The sequence below is a fragment of the Amia ocellicauda genome, chromosome 6 (assembly GCF_036373705.1).
Source record: "Amia ocellicauda isolate fAmiCal2 chromosome 6, fAmiCal2.hap1, whole genome shotgun sequence".
In the NCBI taxonomy this organism is placed as follows: domain Eukaryota; kingdom Metazoa; phylum Chordata; class Actinopteri; order Amiiformes; family Amiidae; genus Amia; species Amia ocellicauda.
Genome location: NC_089855.1, coordinates 18,672,420 through 18,691,132, shown reverse-complemented (window position 1 = coordinate 18,691,132; position 18,713 = coordinate 18,672,420). Strand labels below are relative to the sequence as shown.

Below are 18,713 nucleotides of genomic sequence, written 5' to 3'. Positions count from 1 at the left end.
ACACTTGCAGTCAACTGGCTTATAATAAAACAAAAAAATGGATAGATTATATTGAGATTTTATTTCAGTTAGTCCCTTGATACTGTCATGCCTCATAAGACTTCATGGCTTGTTTAACATGGCTTCAAGGAGGGAAGCATAAAACATAAATTACTGTGTATCCATGGTTTCCCTTCAGAAAGCATACTCATATGGGAGGTTTACACAAACAGAGGGTTTTGATTATTATTCTGTTTTTTTTAAGTGCTTTGTTTAGAAAGGGGAGAAGTAATTCAGTCGCAATCCCCTTAAAAGATACAGTAGATTGAAAATGTCATTTTCTAAGAAAAAGTAAAAAAAAATACATCAGAAGTTAACTTTCCTTAACTTACCTCTTCTACATCAGTCACAACAAAAACCACAGTCTCAATGCTTTCTCCATGGTTCTCCAGAAATCTTCGGACCGTTCCTACAGCGAAGAAGAGGCACAAGTCTTAATTAAACTGCTGAAAACTGAACAAAATCAATAATTCAATATCTGCAACTATGTTTAGAATAATGTTTAGATGTAGTGAAATCAATGAAAATTGCAAATTTTAATTGCATATGGAAAGATTACATGCACAGGGTAAGAGTTAAGGCTAGAATTCAAGCAACTGCTAGTGCTGACTGGATCTTAAATTCGAGACAGGGCTATGGTTAAGATTGGAGGTCAGGTAAAGTCTTGTGTTAGTCTTTGGGCTTGGAACAGGAAAGTGAAGAATCGGACTAGGACTGGGGTGGGGGGGCATAGAGTCATGGTTACTGCTCAGGTAAGAGTAAAATTATTTAAGGTTACTGACTGCATTAGGGTTCAGAAAAGTATTTAGGCTTGGCTAGGTTTAGGATCAGGGTTAGGATAATGCACATAATTAAGGCCAGAGTAGGATTAGAGTGAAGGCAGAAGTGTCGCAGACAGGGCAAGGACCAGGGCTTGGGTCCAGTCATACATTTCACAATACCCAGAAGCGGCCCTTAATGTTCCCTTCATACTTACTGAACGCTATGTGTGTGGCATCTTCAAGGGGGTACCCTCTCTTCGATGTGTTAATGACACAAAATGCCACAGATGCCATACCCTGCTCCCTAGAAAGACAGGGGAGAAAGAAAACAGCTTTAATAAGTCAAGGGGTTTTGAACAATTAAAGTTAAAGAGTTCACCAGTAGCAAAAAGTGAAAATACAGCACATTTATTTTGATTTACATCCATAATTTCACTTCCCACTTATCAATCCAACAAACAACCTTCTCCAGTGTTCTTCATTTTGGTAATGGACATATGGGACAGTATGAAACTGCCATCCCAGTTTCATTGCCTTAAACATACAGGCTATGGACTGTATCACTTCCCCACAGCAGCACAGACTGCTGTTAGGCCAGTACATAAGCCAGGAGTCTGCTCTTCGCAGTTCAAGTCCAATTAAAAGCATTTACATTTCAGTTTTCCAATTTTCTATTCCCCATGTCAAAAAATAAACTATGTATTTCACATCAATCCCCGTCTGCTTTTCATTTCCATAATACTCAAGCAGTTGGCCAATACTGAAAAAGGACAGTTTGCTAAACTAAATGAATGTCATTGGGCTACGTGATATGAAGAAGTTACTGTCTCAATAGTGATTGTTTAAAGTTTTACCGCGTAATTAATCTTTGTAAACCTGAGGAGTGTCTAAGTAAGCATTGAGGTAGTTTACATTATTAACTTTAATGTAAACCAAGCAGGTCAAAATGTATCAAAATGCTGCTTTAGTCAAATGTAAAAACTGAACGCTTCAACGGTATACAAAGGCTGGTAGGTCTTACTTGGCCAACTGCAGCACATTCCTGTAGCAGCTGTAGAGCGAGCTCTCGGCCGCTGTCCTGTACTTGGCTTTGTATTTTGGTCCAACAGTGTGAATGATGAACCTTGCCGCCAGGTTAAAGCCCTTGGTCATCTTAGCTTCACCTGTTCGGCAGCCTGAATGGACCAAGAAATTAAGAGATCAAATACTTCATTTTACACAAATACAGAAGGGAAAAGATTAAAGGTACTAAACAAAATATGAATAAAAGCATAATGTAAGCAACAGTTGCACATATGAACTCAACCCGTTTTAATTACTTCTAATAATGTTTGTGCTATGAAAAGAGAAAAGGACAAGCACTGAAGCTATTAAAATCTAAAAACTACTTTCAAGTCTGACTGACTTGAATGATAATAATAATAAATGGGTTTCATGTTTTTTTTTTTACACCACAGACATAGATTTTTGATTTGTTTGAAGTATAAAAGCTTGAGGGGTCTTTCATAGACAATATCCTGACGACTGGTCACAAGTGGAACAGGACGTCATCCAGACAATGAGTAATCCCAACAGCGAATGCTGCTTGTATTGTTACAACACCCCACTGAATAGAGAAAAACAAATCTAGTCTTACACTAATGTGTTCCATATATGTCGTTTGTTTTCTCTTTGTAGTGAGCACATGACAGAAAATATTGAGCACAGGTTTTCTAAAGCACGCCATGTAGATTAAAGATTCACCATAGAGCCAAGGCGTTTTGAAGTTTAAACACAATGAAACAGAAAGAGTCCAAATCAACCCACATGTGCTCTTAACCCAGCTTTAACTATACCAACCTTTAAGTTTGATCAGCTCATCTCTGAGCTCCGGTCCTGCATGTCTGTGAATGCTGTCAGAAATGGGATTTTTATCCATGAGCGTTTCATTGCTTGTGTTGACAATCGCTGTGCAGTTCAGGAGAGCCACATTCCCAGTGCTGGAAAAAAGTCCCCAAACAAATCAAACCACAAACAAATCACTAAACACTAACCAATAACCAATAAAACACTGATGTGTTTTCTATGCATTTATCCCCATCTCTGAAGCTCCTCAATTCACTCAAAATCAAACTGAAGTAATTGTAAGGGTGGTAAATATTAAACTCGATTAAGGCAATGTAAAGAATTGAAATAAATCTCACGAATGATGTCAAATTGGATAAAGTTAAATGGATTTGGAAAAAGCAGATACAATTGAAAACTGTAGGAAAATGGTTTGAAAGGGGGCTTGTAATTACAATTATGCAGTAAAGTAAATTACTGAAAAAGGAATTTATATATTTAAAAAAAAAAATGTAGATTTCCCAATATGTTCATTTGAAAAATAAGTTAAACTCCAAAATGCCTCTGCTGTGTATTCAACAGGAAAGACTAAATTAGCTGTGAAAGGACATTTTGGTGCAAAGTCCTTTTTAAATTCCAAGTAAAACAATGCTTTCATCTGTCCCGTGACTGATGTTGCTAATGTATCATTACAGCTCAGTGAGCTTCCAAATGAAACTATGTGCTTTGTATAACCATTTGGCATGTGAATGGTTGAGATGCACGATACAATAAACAAATCCAAAATAAATAGAGAAAAATCTTTAAAAGGCTTTGTTCATCATTTATACAATTGTAGGGCTAAAACACCAGTGGGGCTCTAATAAACTTGTAATCATGTAATTAATGTAATTAAGATTAGCATTTGTTTTCCAAGTAGGATGATTAAATTTACTGAAAATTAAAAAGTTAGTTTAAAAAAAAAAAAAGGCAAAAGGTTTAAGTGAACATGACAAATTGTATTTAACAAATTGATAAAACATCAGAGCTTAGGAATACAGTCATCCTTTCACTGACATTCATTTTATATTGGTCTAGTACTTACAGAGCATTTAGGTTGTGTTGTATAGTCATGGGGGAAATCCATGACATGTGATCATGCTAAAATATGATTTGTTCAAACACCTTCATATTATCCTGCATGTATATATCACATTTCAATTCAAATGTTCCCAAACCATTTCAAAAGGTAGGCGGTGACTTGAATCATGACTCAGTGAAGCACCCACTTGAGTGGTGTGCAGCAGAAATTCAATGCCAGCAGCGTTCTACTGCAAGTGAAGCAGAGAATCAAAAAAAACATTCAGGCAGTTAACTAGAGGAGGCTCTTAAAGTAGGGCAGACTCAAGCCCCATTCACACTCAGATGCCAGCAAATTGCAAGCAATGTTTCCCAGCTTTTTTCCTGTTGCACCCCCATTCACACTGGCTTTAAATGCTGGCAAAATGTAGGATGTACCCATACACACATGAAACAGAGAATGCAGACATTAGTGCTAAAGCCTTGTGAACGAGACACTACAGAAGCCTGTGGATTCGGGAGAGGAGACACGGACCAATATTATAGACGTGTTTGTAAAAATTCTAAGTTTTACCAGTTTCCTTCCATCGTGTTTACTGAGCTATTGGTTTTAAGCAGGGTGGCGGTTCGGTTGAGACTCACTACCAAGAACAAATAGTCAGGAGGGAAATGCAAATGATATGTCAATCTAGTTAATCGCTAGTTCATCAGGTTGTATGTTTTTTGCGGTGTGGCCACTGGACCCAGCGCTCACAGATCATTTGAGCCAGTGAACCCAGTATGAGACTCGGCTCTCGGTTCATGGCCACGAAATGAGAGGCATTGTGTGGGGTCTTGATATATACTGCAGCAAAGTTAAATCAACTAAAATAAATGAGGGGAAAAATGTACGTGGAAAATTGCTGGGGTCGAAATGCAGGCATAAACCCATTCACCTACCTTGCCGTCGAAAAACAAAATGCCACCAAAAAGCAAGCATTTGTTTCAGATAGCCTACCAGGACACTGAAGTTAGCCACCCTGCTCATTCATTACTGCCATGGGATATTTAAACAACACAAGTAGGCAGGAGAACTTTGCTAAATCTCTCCACAAAGAAAGAGTAAAAGATACATCTTTTGTGGAACTGAAAGGTATGTAGATGAACTTACTAGAGCACAATCTTTCTGTTAAGGTCTTCTCTGAATGGAAAAGGTGAAGTGACATCCCTGTCCTGGCTGCTGTGAGAGTCAGTCACACAGGATTCTGCCGTATTCTCCCCATTCTGGGACAGCTCCCAACTGGGCAGCGTCAGGGCATCAACAAACTGCGAGCGCGCTCCCAGAGGATCCATAAGGCCGGGCCAACACTTCACACACTTAATGTTTCGCCACCGCCTGCCCGCTGGGGAGAGAAATTATGAAAAGCATGCAGAACACATTCAAAATAATCCTTATTATAAACAGTTGGTGCAAATGTAATTGTACACTATATTTAATGTAAACAAAAACCCACACCCAGACATTCCAGTAACACTTATTTAAAAATAGGTTAAACCCTACTAAGGAAGTAATTTTCTTTTTACTTTTTTTTTAATTAATCTCATTATCTTAGAAAGTTGGGAACAAAAACAGATCACAACACATCACAGACAATGAAAATGTTAAGCCACATAAGCATTTATGAAATGCATGATTTCACAATTCTCTCTCAATGAAACACAAGAGGCTGAAACATATCGCCCAAGGAATTTGAGCATTAATTAATGACAGAACATGGAGGTACATGATAAGGCATTTAAACTTTGCTTACTCCTCAATATATCAAAAACAGCTGTTCTGACGACTTACTTCGACAACCTCGCCCCAACTATGTGTGCTTATCACACTGGTTGTGCAGTTTAAAACTGAAAAGTAGGCCTACGATTCTTGCAATTATGAATCCATAGTTAAATCCTTATAAGAATTCATGCAAACCATTAATATAATAGATAGTTGATTTATTTAACTGCAATTGTATGATGGTTTCAGTATGGGGGTCTAAAATGCCTTCTGGAGTGTGTTTGATCTCAGAGGAACATTTTTCAAGGTAATTGTTACAGTGTTATTAGTTCAGGAATATAGACAATGACATTACTGTTTCAAATCTGAATGCCAATTTAAATGCACCTGCATTTCTAAAACTAAGAATACTGCATTCTGGTTTCAAAATAAGCTGTGAAAAGTAACTTGGGGGTAATATTATTCCTTAAATGTAATTCCTATGACTCTTAAACATTTAAGTAAACTGAAACCATCTTTAAATACCTTTGAAATAGTATCCTTCAGCTCTCACTATGAATTGACCAATTAATGAGAATTAAACATTGGTATATGTTTTCAAGTAGTCCTATAGCATGAGATTATAATTCAATATTTAGGCTGCTTTTTATGTTTGTTAAAAGTAGTTTGTTATGCCAGAGAGCTCAAATAAAAAGGACTACTGTGTCCATGTGAATATGCCTTTTTTCCCATAAAAGAACAGCCCCCAAGTTTTTTTTCCCCCACAGAAACCAGCTTTCAGACCCATACTGGAATGTTCTTGGAATAGAACAAGGTAGTAATTGCTGTTCTTGGAAAGGGAGTCTCTGCATTTATCAGATAGAGAGCAGAAGGGGTTTCAATGAGCACCGTATAACTAAACTGATCATACATTTACAAGTAACACAATCATAAGCACAGATGACCTACATTACAGTTTCCATATTGGGAAATGTGATTAAGAGGGAATATAAGGCAAAAAATGTCTGATATCAGTATATTGATCTTGGCTAGTATAACACCATAACTTTGGATGATGTCAACCCAAATCAAACTTAAAAATGATCAACTCTTTTGTGTCTTGTTCATAAATGACCCATCTTTTCTAGTGTAGGACATTTTCTCTGGGTGTCACTCAGATTAATTAATTTGATAATACATATAACACATTGAGGAGATCAGAGTACCCTTTATAATGAACACATTTTAATGTAATTACTTAATTCAAGTCAAATCCATTGTGAAAAACCCCATACACCTCTGCCACAGCACTGCAGTGGTTTGAAGTTACAGGCAGCCTACGCGATGTAAAGTCATTCAAAGGTCTGGGCACAATATTAGTGGCGATACATATAATATTACTTCTGTATCGACACAACCCATGTGCAGCATCAAACAATATTTGAAGGCAACAACGATAAATAAGGAGCAATGGACTTCACACCCCCTCTTGTCTATGAGGACTGCCCTCCAACCTCAATCCCTGGGAACAGAGGGATGGGCTGTGTAACGTGTGAAGGGTTTAAAACATAAAGGGGCAAGTGCTTTCAAAGACATAAAGAGAAGCATAGGATGTGACAAATAAAGACTTGAAATTTGAGTTTTCACCATGCTATTGAGAATGAATATGAAAACGGCTGATGTTGAACTCTTCTACTGGTACTCCTGATACAATATGCATTCACAGTGAACACATGAACTGCTGGTGAATGTAATACTGTGCAATTGCCTGCGCCGCCCTGGAGGCTAACTAACCTAACCCACCCGAACAGTAACACTTCCGACATTTTTGCTGGTCTCTTACAAGTGTTTTTTCATATATATATATGCATTTCATTTTAAAAGCGTCTGTCTAGGGTTTGTAAAGTTTTCGAAACGTGGCGTGGAAAAGTTAAACAGGCACTTCTCAATGAGGTTTTATTTTAAACGTGTTTAAATGCAGAAGTCATTATTGTAACGCAATACAAAACGTGCCGAGTTTTAAAGACAATGAAGCCAAACTGACACTTCATTGACTCGTCTCCAAATTTGCCAATTCCTTCTGTATTCATACATGTATTCCTATATAGACGCTCATCTGTATTATGAGTAGGCGTTTTAGTTCATCGACATAATGCTTCATCGCAACAGACGTGGAAATAATACTTAATAATACACTCACCAGATTTGTTGCAACACAATCCTTTAGGCGACTGCAAGGCTAGATTGTTCTTAAATATAGCGCATTTCAAGGCTTCATGACAGCCCCTTAATGTCAATGTATTTATATTTTTTCATATCCTAATGTAAAATATAATGCAGCATTAGCAACCCCCTTCACATTTACTAGTTACCTGCGGTGTTCCCGGTCAGCTGATTCACATCAAACAGAAATCTATTCATCACTTCCGAGGCATTGCACAGTGCGTGTTCATGGGACACAGCCGCATTCAAATCCACAATGGGTGTCCTACTTCGGTCGTTTCCGGGATGTTTCGTGCGTTTCCGAAGTGCTGCATCTGCATTAAATCTGTAATTAAATGTACAGTATATAAGAGGACTTTTCCTATTCCGTATTAATTTCTACGACGAGGGTTGGTCAAAACAAGGTACATGCCTAATACATTAAAATCATGTCTGTCCAACTTGGGAAAATGAAAATATAAACATGCATCCAATCACCATATATCGTTAAGTAAATACCAATAAGGATATTCCGACCCGTACTTAAATATAAGGTAACCTAAAAAAGGAGCGATTAGTGTTGCGGTTTTGTCGCGTAAACCAATGCGGTGTGGTGAATTTTACTTCCTGTCCCACAGATGTTAGGGATACTCCATCATAAAACTTTTAAAATGCACATCATCAGTTAAGAACACATTCATTTCCCTTAATACCCATGTTATTTCTCATTGATATTAATCGGGGATGCTTAATATTTTCCATTTATGGATAGTCCCTTAAAAAACAGATAAAAGTAGTCGAGCACAGAATGTCAATATTTAGAAAGATGAAACGCAGCTAACGCATCAATAAACCATAGCTAATGTGATTAAAATAAACATGATTTATATAAATGAGACACGATCAAATCGATTTACAATTAAACTTTCTTGGGTACACACTGTCTTAGATCGATTACACGGTGATCGGCTGGCAATGTCTACACGGGCCACTCATGAGTGCAGGGAAGGAGACGGAAGGAATGCACCGCTAAATATTCAAACGCTTTGTACACGATAGAAACAGCGAAACCTGTCGAATTCGGCCATAGGGTCTTTCCTCGATAAGGAGTAAACGGTAAGGTACAAGTTAATCATTTATGTTAGGAAATGCGTCTGAAAATATACTTGTAGCTTCAGTCACTAACACCTCGCCGCACGCACACGTGGGTCCGTCTGCGCAGTGTAAATATCCGCGGACACGTTGACTGCACCTACCTACTGGGACTTTGCATGCTATTTTCTTAACAATAGCCCTGAAGAAACTTTTTTTAAAACATAAAATCACTTGTCAAAATACAGAACTAAGTACCGAGGGAGAATACCAGTGGTTTCGGTGTCCGCAACAACTATTCCTATATTACTCATTGCATTGAATAATCAAATCCCACCCTGTGATCCATTGATTCTTCTGCTTTAGAGCCAACTTCCATGATGTGCTCCACTTAAATACTTGGGGGATGTGATGTCATACCCTTCAGGGGGGAAACAAATATAGATGGTCATATTCTTTCCAAGGAGACATTCAGACCATTTTAAATGAATTTGCAGGCACCGTTATCACAGCTCCTAAATGCATATCAATGGCAATGATGTACAGACTTAGCTCATTGATACAACTATAAATGAGCTGAATATTAAAAGCTACATTCCTTCTTTTGTGGCATCTGTATGTATTTTAATTGGGATATCCAAATCTAGATTGTTCTCAGAATTATCCACTTTTGCACACAAATACTGCTCTGGATCTAGCTTAGGTAGGGCTGCTGAGTAATATTTCCTAGTTACCAAAAAAACATATCTAAAGAAGTCCCACAGAGATTTTGTTTGATTCGGGCCTTGAAATTAAAATGTTACTTTGTAGTTGGGTATGATCTTTTACATGTGTTTCTAATCTTTTAACAGGGCACTAGGTTGTCATGGGATTGACAAAGCAGTACTTGCGGTATACCGCCAGTGCTGTTTTTGGAGTGATAGGGAGTCAGAAAGCCAACATTGCATATGTCACCTTGAGGGGAGGAGAGAGGGGTCGGTATGTAGCAGTAGCAGCCTGCGAGCATGTCTTCATATGGGACACACGCAAAGCTGAAAAGGTGAGTAGGAGTGTTTTTCATTCCTTCAGGAGGGTTTAAATGAACTTGGATGCAACAAAACCTTAGAGAGAGCTCTCAAATTGCAAGGTTAATGGGTAAGAAATGGACAACTGAGTATTATATTAGTAGGTTAGCAAGAAAATGTAAAAATGTACAAAATCTGTATTGAGATGTACAGGTGTATGGTATTTAAGTAGCTCAGAACATTAAGACTTAACTGGATGTGCAAGTTCAATAAATAATGTGTGGCACATGTTTCAGACCCAAACTGCCCCACTGCTGTTCAGATTCACTTTAGAAGCTTCTGTGTTGTTTAGACTTCAATTATTGAAAAAAACAAAAATGTAAAGTTGCAGCTTGCTTTCTTCAGATTCAGATTCTCCAGGGTAATAAACAGGAGGTGACCCATCTCTGCCCCTCTCCGGATGGGGTTCATTTGGCGGTGGGCTATGAGGATGGCTCTATCCGTGTCTTCAGCCTGCTCAACGGAGAGAGCAATGTCTCCTTCAATGGACACAAGTCCGCGGTCACTGTCATGAGATACGACCACCTTGGGGCACGGCTTGTATCAGGTTCAAAGGTGAGGTTCCCTAATGGTGAATATTATTTTTCAGACCTGTGCTGTAATAACACTGGAATTAAAGAACTAAAACACAGCTTATGTTCTGCATTAAACCAAAGGTGAAAGTAAATGACTGTTGAGTTGTCATTCCACTGATTTTAATGGTTGGCTGGTAGTCTGTACTAAACTTACTCTTGCATTCTCCTTGTACCGCAGGACACAGATGTGATTGTGTGGGATGTGATCAATGAATGTGGTTTGTACCGCCTGAAGGGACACAAGGACGCCATCTCCCAGGCCGTGTTCCTGAAGAACCGGAACCTTCTGGTTACTAGGTAAAGCTTGCTATGTGTAGATTTAGAGGTATCTCTGCAGCTATTTAAATATGCAATATTTTTACAGATATTGTGGTCCTGCTCTAGAATGTTTCTTTGGCTAACAATAATATGGTGATAGCAGGTTTTTAATAACATTGTCTGTTATTCTTTCTGTGGTGTTTTCTCTTTGTAGTTCTAAAGACACTTTTGTGAAATGGTGGGATCTGGACACACAACACTGTTTCAAAACCATGGTTGGACATCGTAGTGAGGTAAAGTTGACACTAATAAGAATACATTTAAAGGAACATAATAACGGGCATTGATGCAGATTGCTGACACTTTAAGTCTTACAATATGAATGTCTTAATCAATGTAATTGTTGTTGTTCAGGTGATATGACAGTTGGGAGACGTGTGTCGATGTGTCAGTACTGAGTAGGTGATTTTGGGTTTGTCCAACTGCAGGTGTGGGGACTGGTGCTGCTGAATGAGGAGAAGAGGATTGTCACCGGCTCTGCAGACAGTGAGCTCAGAGCGTGGGACATCAGCTACTTACAGGAGGTAAAGGGGGACTTCAACATCCAGTTACGGGACTGGAGTGTGTCGTCACAATAGTGAGGGTTACGTAGATCCTTATCCTACACATTACAGAACTTCTTTACAGGATAATGACTAATGGGACCTTCGAACAGGAGCTGAAATGCAAATGTTTGGATCCTCTTTATAAAGGAAAGGCGTTTGTGATAGTACGGGATACGAGTGGTTAAAGCATTGGCACTGGAGCGTGTCAGACTGATGTTGTCATGTTTTTCCGATTCAGAACAAAGAAGTGGGGGAGCCAGAGGTGAAGAAGGTGAAAGGGTTGCTGGATGAACCTGAAGACCAGGAGGAGGATCTTGATGAGAACCCTGAGGAGGTACGAGCACAGGATACTCTGCGCTGTATTTAAACATTCGTATTTCATATTTGAAATCTCTTTTTCAACAGACTAGGTGGCAGTGATATCATCAATATTTCTTTATGATCTTTCAGCGAATCCTGAGCTGTCAGAAAGCAGGCTCCATCCTACGAGAAGGGAGAGACAGGGTTGTGTCCATGACCACAGATCTGAAATCCAAAGTGTTAGCTTGTCACGTAAGTACAATCTCATCCAGGCATGTTTGTTAGACCCTGCTCCGAGAGGACTAAATCCTCTATTCGCTTACGTCAGCTAGACTGATGGACTGATTGTTTTGTGCTGTGGTTGCTGTTGGTGGTGTTCGCTTAATCTTCTTAAAAATCTAAAAAACAAGGACGATTATTCCATGAATTGTGAGACCATTTTGGCGTGTTACTGTGAGAATTGGAAGCCTCTGTTAAGTTTTAACGGTGAGTGAGCTGAGAGGATATTGCCTGCGTTTCCCCAGGGAACAGATGCCATTCTGGAGGTATTCAGTGTCCTCTCCCAAGATGAGGTACAGAAGTGTAGAGAGAAGAAACTGAAGAAAGCAAAGAAAAAGGCCAAGTAAGTTGCAGAGAAATAACAGGCTGTTTTAATATATATATTTTTTTTTATGCTAGAAAGCTTTAAAGCAGATTAAAATGGATTAAACCTTTCTGTATATTTTACTTAATCCCTTCTACACCCTTTACAGGCTAGGTGATATTAATTAAAGGTCACTTGGGTACTTGTTTATATAATTCATACAATAAATGAAACCATAGAAAATAGAAAATCCTCTCTTTCTCTTGCATAGTTTTTCCTGAAAAAATATAAAAATGTTTAGGGAATGAATATAGTCAATCTAACTTCAGTGAAACTTCAAGGTTAAGAAATGCAGAAGAGAAAGGTGGTTTAGTTGGCTTGACATTTTATTCAAGAGTTCAGGAGAATTCAGGTTACACCAATGAGAGTACTAAAAAGTGGTTAACATTTATTTTGGAATAATTTATTAATGAAAGTAGGAATGTTGCATTAAGACTGTGGACACTGGAGAGTAACTGATTTAACTGTCTGTAGGTCTCAGGATGGGGTGGTTGATGAGGAGCCAGTGGTGGAGATGAAACTGGGAGATGAGATCCAGAGACTCACTAAAGTCAAGGCTTCTGACAAAATCAGGTCAGTTCGGACACTGCAGGTAGAGATAATCCCTGTTTTTCTCCTGGTTGTCATACTTTTTGTTTGTTTATTTGTGGCTCTTCCTGGTAACTGTTTGCATGTAACTCTTCTGACAGCTTTTATGATATCAGAGTTTTACCTGTTCCTGCAGATCCCTGGACTGCTTTCTGTTCCCAAGCGGAGAGCTGAAGGTATCTCTGCTCCTCCAGAACAACACGGTGGAGTGCTATTCCCTCCGCACCACACAGAAGAATCCCGAGGGCACCAAGACTGCCCGGCTGACTCTGAGTGGCCATCGCACCGACGTTCGCACCCTCGCCTTCAGCTCCGACAACATCGCCATCCTGTCCGGCTCGGCAGAGACCGTCAAAGTCTGGAACAGGTGGGCCTGTCTGTCAGGGGTGGATGGTGTTCACATTCAAGATCACTTTTAGAAATAAGAATCGCAAGGTTGTGAGGCTTAAAGAGGAGAATCTTAGGAAAACAGTTTCATTAATTAGAGTTTTGATATTTCCGTCATACGTCTAAGGAGTTGATTTTCTTGGGCATTTCATCCTGCACAGACAACATATCATATTAAAGCGGAACTGTGATGCCATTAAGTAACTGGTGTAGGAAAATCAATTGTTAAATTGTATATAAGATGATTAGTAGAACTGTATCACATTGTTTAATTAAAAAATATTAAGATCCAAGCATGAGAAGAAGAGCATAGGAGTGGTAAAACTAACTTAAAAGGACTGAAGCTTTAATAGTACGGTTACATTATGCTAAAATTATCTTATACAGGGAGTAGGAGATGTGAAATTGCTGATTGACGTAATCTAGTCAGCATGGTTATCTTTTTCCTTTGTTTTCTTCAGATCAACTCTGCAGGTGATCCGTACGATGGCCTGTGAATACGCCCTATGCTCCCTCTTTGTCCCTGGAGACAGACAGGTCATCATAGGAACCAAGGTGCGTCTTGTGGAGATCCAAAAAGATTAAAGTACATTATGGGTTTAGGTCGTGCCTTTGTGATAATACTGAACTCTCTCTGTCAAATTGTCCTAATTCTGAATCCACCACCTGCTAGGCTCATTGTGTAACCCCTGTCTGTCCTTCTGTCCTCAGAGTGGGAAGATCCAGATTTTTGACCTGGCGTCCGGCAGCCTTTTGGAGACCACTGACGCACACGAGGGAGCATTGTGGTCCATCTGTCTTTCTCCAGATCAGGTTTGGATTTACATTGTCTTAAGAAAGCTCCCTAGAAGAGGCCTCTGTTTGCTAGGTTTTAGCCAAATCAAACTCCTCATTACTAAAGGTTTATGTGTTTATTTTTAAAATGCTTATTACAGACCTTAGCTTTCATATGATTTCCTAAAAGAAAGAAATGTCTAATTTATTATTTGTATGTGTATAATTATAGAGGTGCTTTAGTGTATGAAAGGGAAAAATAAAACCAAGGGGTTGAATCTTCATGAGGTTTTTGGACAATTTGTATTATTTATTTAATATCCTAACTGATCTTTCTTAATTACGCACATCTTTGCCTTATGTGCAAGATTTTGTCCAGCCCTTACAGGGGTTCACTGTGTGCATGTGTTTGTGTTCTCCTACAGAGAGGGATTATGACTGGAGGTGCCGACAAGACTGTGAAGTTCTGGGAATTTGAGCTGGTCAAGGACGAGAACTCCGGATCAAACAAGTAAGCAGCAATTGCATTTCCCAAACCATACCCTTTAAATCCCGCATGAGAAATGACATTCAGGTTTGTTATTTGCTGTTTAACTTAAATGTGAAAACAAAATGCATGTCCTTAAATAATTGTATCCATTCACTGCCTTCTGCTAGAATTCTCGAAGAGGACTGTGTCCTGAAAGTCACATTATTGGTAGCATAAAATCGTAAATCAGTGCTTGTCCTCAGTGACAGTGTCCTGACTCCTGTGTGTGTTGTCAGGAGGCTGACAGTCAATCACGTTCGCACGCTGCAGCTGGACGAGGACGTGCTGTGTGTGCGCTACAGCCCGGACCAGAGGCTGCTTGCTGTGTCGCTGCTTGACTGCACTGTCAAAGTCTTCTACACAGACACCCTCAAGGTAGACTGAACTGTTTAATACATCTGCTTTACCTGCAGTATTGATATTAACTCTTCAACTCATGGGAAACCTAGGTGGAAAACTAGGGGACAATTTTCAGCTGTTTTATGCAACTGGCCACAGGTTCTTTAGTCAAGATATCTCAGATATTTGTCCCCAGCTCAGTCAACTCACTATTGCATTTATTTTATCTTAATTTGCTGCAACCCTCTTCAGATGAATGGTGGTGGATTCTTTGAATATATTTGAACTCAAATTACTTGTCAGTACTTAAGTTTATGTTTTGTATTTCTTTCAGTTTTTCCTGTCTCTGTATGGACACAAGCTGCCAGTACTGTGCCTGGATATTTCTCATGTAAGTGCTGCCGCCTTTGAGAAAATCTGGTCTAATGAACTCCAGTTCAAAAGGTTTGGCATTGAATTTGAACTATTTGGTAACTGTCTTTGCAGGACAGCACACTCATAGCCACGGGCTCCGCTGACAGGAATGTGAAGATTTGGGGTCTGGACTTTGGAGATTGTCACAGGTCACTCTTTGCTCATGATGACAGGTAAGATCACAAAATTAAGATTTGATACAGAAATATTGACACACGGGGAAATAAATCACAGATGCTATCCACTCAACTATCAAGTTATTAATTTATGTCTTGCTGAGAGTATCGGTGTAGTGTGGCATTATTCACACTGTTCAGTGACCTGATGTTGATTTTGTCTTGCAGTGTCATGTTCCTGCAGTTCGTACCCAAAACTCATCTGTTTTTCACAGCCGGGAAGGACAAGAAGATCAAACAGTGGGACGCTGACAAGTTTGAGCACATCCAGACCCTGGAGGTAAATATGAGGCTATCAGCATCTTATTCCACACAACAAACAGTGCTTTGTTTTCTGTTCATGTGAATATTTTAATAGCTTAGTTGAATAAGTGTAACGAGAGCCAGCCTGGAAGAGTTTCCTCCCAGCCCATGCCCTGGCCTCATGTCACCTGCTTGATTGATTTAGTGTCTCTTCTATGCGCAGGGCCATCATCGAGAGGTGTGGTGCTTGGCTGTGAGCCCCAGTGGAGATCACATTGTGTCATCGTCCCACGACAAATCCCTGCGTCTGTGGGAGAGAACTAGGGAGCCCATCATCTTGGAAGAAGAGAAAGAAATGGTATGAAGTCAAGGGAATCAAATCTAATGGGAACCAAAAGGGCACATAGGGGGACGAACAAAGCAAATATCTGACCGTGTTCCTGTGTTTTCTGTTTTCAAGGAACGAGAGGCGGAATTTGAGGAAAGCCTGGCCAAAGGTGATGAGCCAGTGGTAAGACTCTGATTCTACTTTCATTGTGATTCTTCTCCATTATATTCGTGAGGAGGGTCTTGTCCGTCTCACTCTTGTTGCTGTCTGTTTCCTCCTCAGGTTCCAGGGGAGACCGCAGGGGAGGCGGCACTGGCGGGGAAGAAGACCATTGAAACTGTCAAAGCTGTGAGTCTAACGACTAACCAACTAGACTGCTTTTTTATTTTGTATTCAACTCCCAAATCTTCCTGTCTGATAAGACCTCTAACTTGCTGTCCAGTTCCTGGTAGAAGGGAGCTGCGTGTATAAATCACAGATCATCTGATTCAAGGATGGAAACCTTAATGTACTCAATGTTAGTAAAATCGTAATCTGGACTACTAATTGTCTGGATCTCAGTACACAGTTATAGGACTTGCGCTTAGGTATGAGTTAGCATTAATTAAGAAGAGTGATGTGCAGTAAGACTCCAGGCCGTGACACGGGGCTGTCCTGTCTGTCTCCACAGGCAGAGCGCATCATGGAGGCCCTGGAGCTCTACAGGGACGAGAGCAAGAAGCTGCAGGAGCACGAGGCAGCCTGTGAGGCAGCAGGCAAGAAGGTAGGACTTTATTTCATTTGCCTGGCCTGTCCCGAGTGTTAGCAGAGCTAGCATTAACGCTGTGGACTTCAGGGTCTGTTTCTGCACTTATGAATACTACAAGAGATGTTATTAATTTATTTTTCTTTTCTTTTTTAAGCTACCACCACCTAAAATGAGTCCCATCCTAGTGGCCTTCGGAAACATTTCGGTACGTAAAGTCCTGACCTCACTGTGAAGTCACGCATCTTTTAAATTAATCTACATCTCTCCTGATGATTGTCAGGAGGCTGGGGTCTCGTTTTGATTAATGGTGAATATATTCTGATGAGCATATGCATTGCTGCACATTTAATTGACCACACTGTTCTTATTGCAGAATATGAATTGAAAAAGTCTTGAACAAGATGTACTGTATACCTCTGTGCCTGTTTGAATGATTGGTTTAGAGAAATACATGGCTGTTGTATATCCTCTATACAATTGGGTAGAAGATTCAATAAGGTGTCGATGTACTTTTTCACTTTTGGATTTCCTGCCTTGCAGCCCTCTCAGTATGTCTTAGATGTCATCAGGAAAGTCAAATCCAGGTAGGAAAAGTTTGAGCTTCTCACATCATTAAAAATACATCAGATATATGTACATCTGAATCACGTCTCACTGGTTTCCTCTCATATTCCCTCTCTATTTGCTCTCAGTGAACTGGAGGAGTCCCTGCTGGTCTTGCCGTTCTCCTACATACCTGACCTCCTCCGGCTGTTCAACGAGTTCATCTGCGGTGGGCTGCAGGTGGAGCTCATTTGTCGCTGCCTCTTCTTCCTGCTCAGGTACACAGCAGGCTGCTCGGGCTTTGTGTTTGTCAGCGCTTGGTCAAGAGCTCAGCTCAGGAGGAACATGGATGGGTTGGTGTCTGTGCCATGTCCAAGTTGAATGAGCGGCTTTATAAGGACTGGAATCTGCACACAGTATAGGCCAGGATTTCATTATATGTGAAGGTCATGTTTTAGCTGCTCTTGTCATCAAGATTCATTTAAAAAGGTTTCTGTTTTGTGTATTAAGAACAAGCTGTGAGGAAGTGTATTTATAATAGTGGCACATGGCATTTGTCTGTTTACCTTAACAGCAATGTTAATTGGTTTAAGTCTCTATATATACTGATCTCATTCACGGGCCATCTTTCTTCAGGATACACTTTGGACGAATCACAAGCAATCATCTGCTCCTGAACGTGATCAACAGCCTGAGGACTAACACCATCTCTAAAGTGGAGCAGATTAGGGTGAGTTCTTGTTCCACATGATCCTGAAAACCAATTCCTCAGTACTTGCTGCAGTTATGTCAATTGAATTTCTTTGCTGATTACAATATTTTTGCTGTATATATCATTGAATTAGAATTATGAAAATAGTTAAATGCGATTTACATTTTTTTCCTCACGTTGATGGACAAAACCAAAACAACAATTCCTGTGCCAGATCTTATTAATAAGGTTTTCTGTTTCTGAACATCCTGTGAAAACTGGATCTGCAGAAACAGGTTCTAGCTACATTACTGTTGCCATGAGCAAACTATTTTGCATTAAATACAAAAGCTGATTGAAGTGAAATGACTGTGTTTACACCAAAGAGGGATGTACTGCATACCAGTAATGTTGTCTTTGTCCACAACTTTAAACAAACCTGCTGTCTGACTCCTGTTTTTCTTCCAGGACGTTCTTGGATTTAACCTGGCAGGGCTGAAGTTTTTACAGCGAGAGATTGAAGACAAGGAAGATGTGACTTTCTTTGCTGATGCCACAGATCGGTTCACGGAAAAGAAGAGAAAGAGAAAGAAGCGGGAGCGAGCCATTCTCGTAGTTTCCTGAACTGAACAATAAGACACTGTCCCTTCCAGGACCTGACTTTTTTTATCTATAATAAAAAATAGCCTGTTTCTGTATCTGTACAAGTCCATAAGGATGTGACCTAACAGCTGAAAATAATTATAAATAAAATGAGTAAACATACCTGAAAATGTTTCTTTATATATAAATA

General features: G+C 39.7%; 2 protein-coding genes across 7 annotated transcripts in view; one reads left to right on the top strand and one right to left on the bottom strand.

The window, feature by feature from the left end:
• Nucleotides 1–7,964, bottom strand: part of gdap2 (ganglioside induced differentiation associated protein 2) — a 29,799-nt gene extending 21,835 nt beyond the window's left edge. For 5 of the 6 annotated variants that reach the window (XR_010816984.1, XM_066706513.1, XM_066706516.1 and 2 more), the window contains exons 1-6: nt 7,794–7,964; nt 4,834–5,065; nt 2,640–2,779; nt 1,822–1,975; nt 1,016–1,104; nt 372–448 (exon numbers count right to left, since the gene is read on the bottom strand). Coding sequence is in view for 5 of the 6 variants with exons in the window: in XM_066706513.1 (XP_066562610.1) it covers nt 372–448; nt 1,016–1,104; nt 1,822–1,975; nt 2,640–2,779; nt 4,834–5,065; nt 7,794–7,842 (741 nt within the window). In the remaining variant the exon portion in view is untranslated. The other variant, XM_066706518.1, reaches the window with a different exon arrangement.
• A 623-nt stretch (nt 7,965–8,587) lies between these two features.
• Nucleotides 8,588–18,685, top strand: wdr3 (WD repeat domain 3). The gene is made up of 27 exons (XM_066706511.1): nt 8,588–8,739; nt 9,567–9,754; nt 10,125–10,334; nt 10,533–10,651; nt 10,827–10,905; nt 11,101–11,196; nt 11,456–11,551; nt 11,668–11,769; nt 12,042–12,139; nt 12,635–12,733; nt 12,885–13,115; nt 13,597–13,690; nt 13,847–13,948; nt 14,335–14,420; nt 14,675–14,813; nt 15,112–15,168; nt 15,264–15,364; nt 15,536–15,647; nt 15,834–15,968; nt 16,071–16,121; nt 16,221–16,286; nt 16,609–16,701; nt 16,841–16,891; nt 17,227–17,270; nt 17,379–17,507; nt 17,866–17,959; nt 18,389–18,685. Exons 2-27 carry the CDS (start codon nt 9,581–9,583, stop codon nt 18,542–18,544), a joined length of 2,814 nt encoding a protein of 937 aa, XP_066562608.1. The 5' UTR covers nt 8,588–8,739; nt 9,567–9,580; the 3' UTR covers nt 18,545–18,685.
• Nucleotides 18,686–18,713: the final 28 nt, after the last annotated feature.

What these genes read in the sequence shown, in the direction of transcription:
- wdr3 (XM_066706511.1), top strand. Translation starts at nt 9,581, where the DNA reads ATGGGATTGACAAAGCAGTACTTGCGGTATACCGCCAGTGCTGTTTTT. An exon ending in AAGGCTTCTGACAAAATCAG is followed by an intron (nt 12,734 to 12,884) that starts GTCAGTTCGGAC and finishes CTGTTCCTGCAG; the next exon opens with ATCCCTGGACTGCTTTCTGT. An exon ending in ATCAGGAAAGTCAAATCCAG is followed by an intron (nt 17,271 to 17,378) that starts GTAGGAAAAGTT and finishes ATTTGCTCTCAG; the next exon opens with TGAACTGGAGGAGTCCCTGC.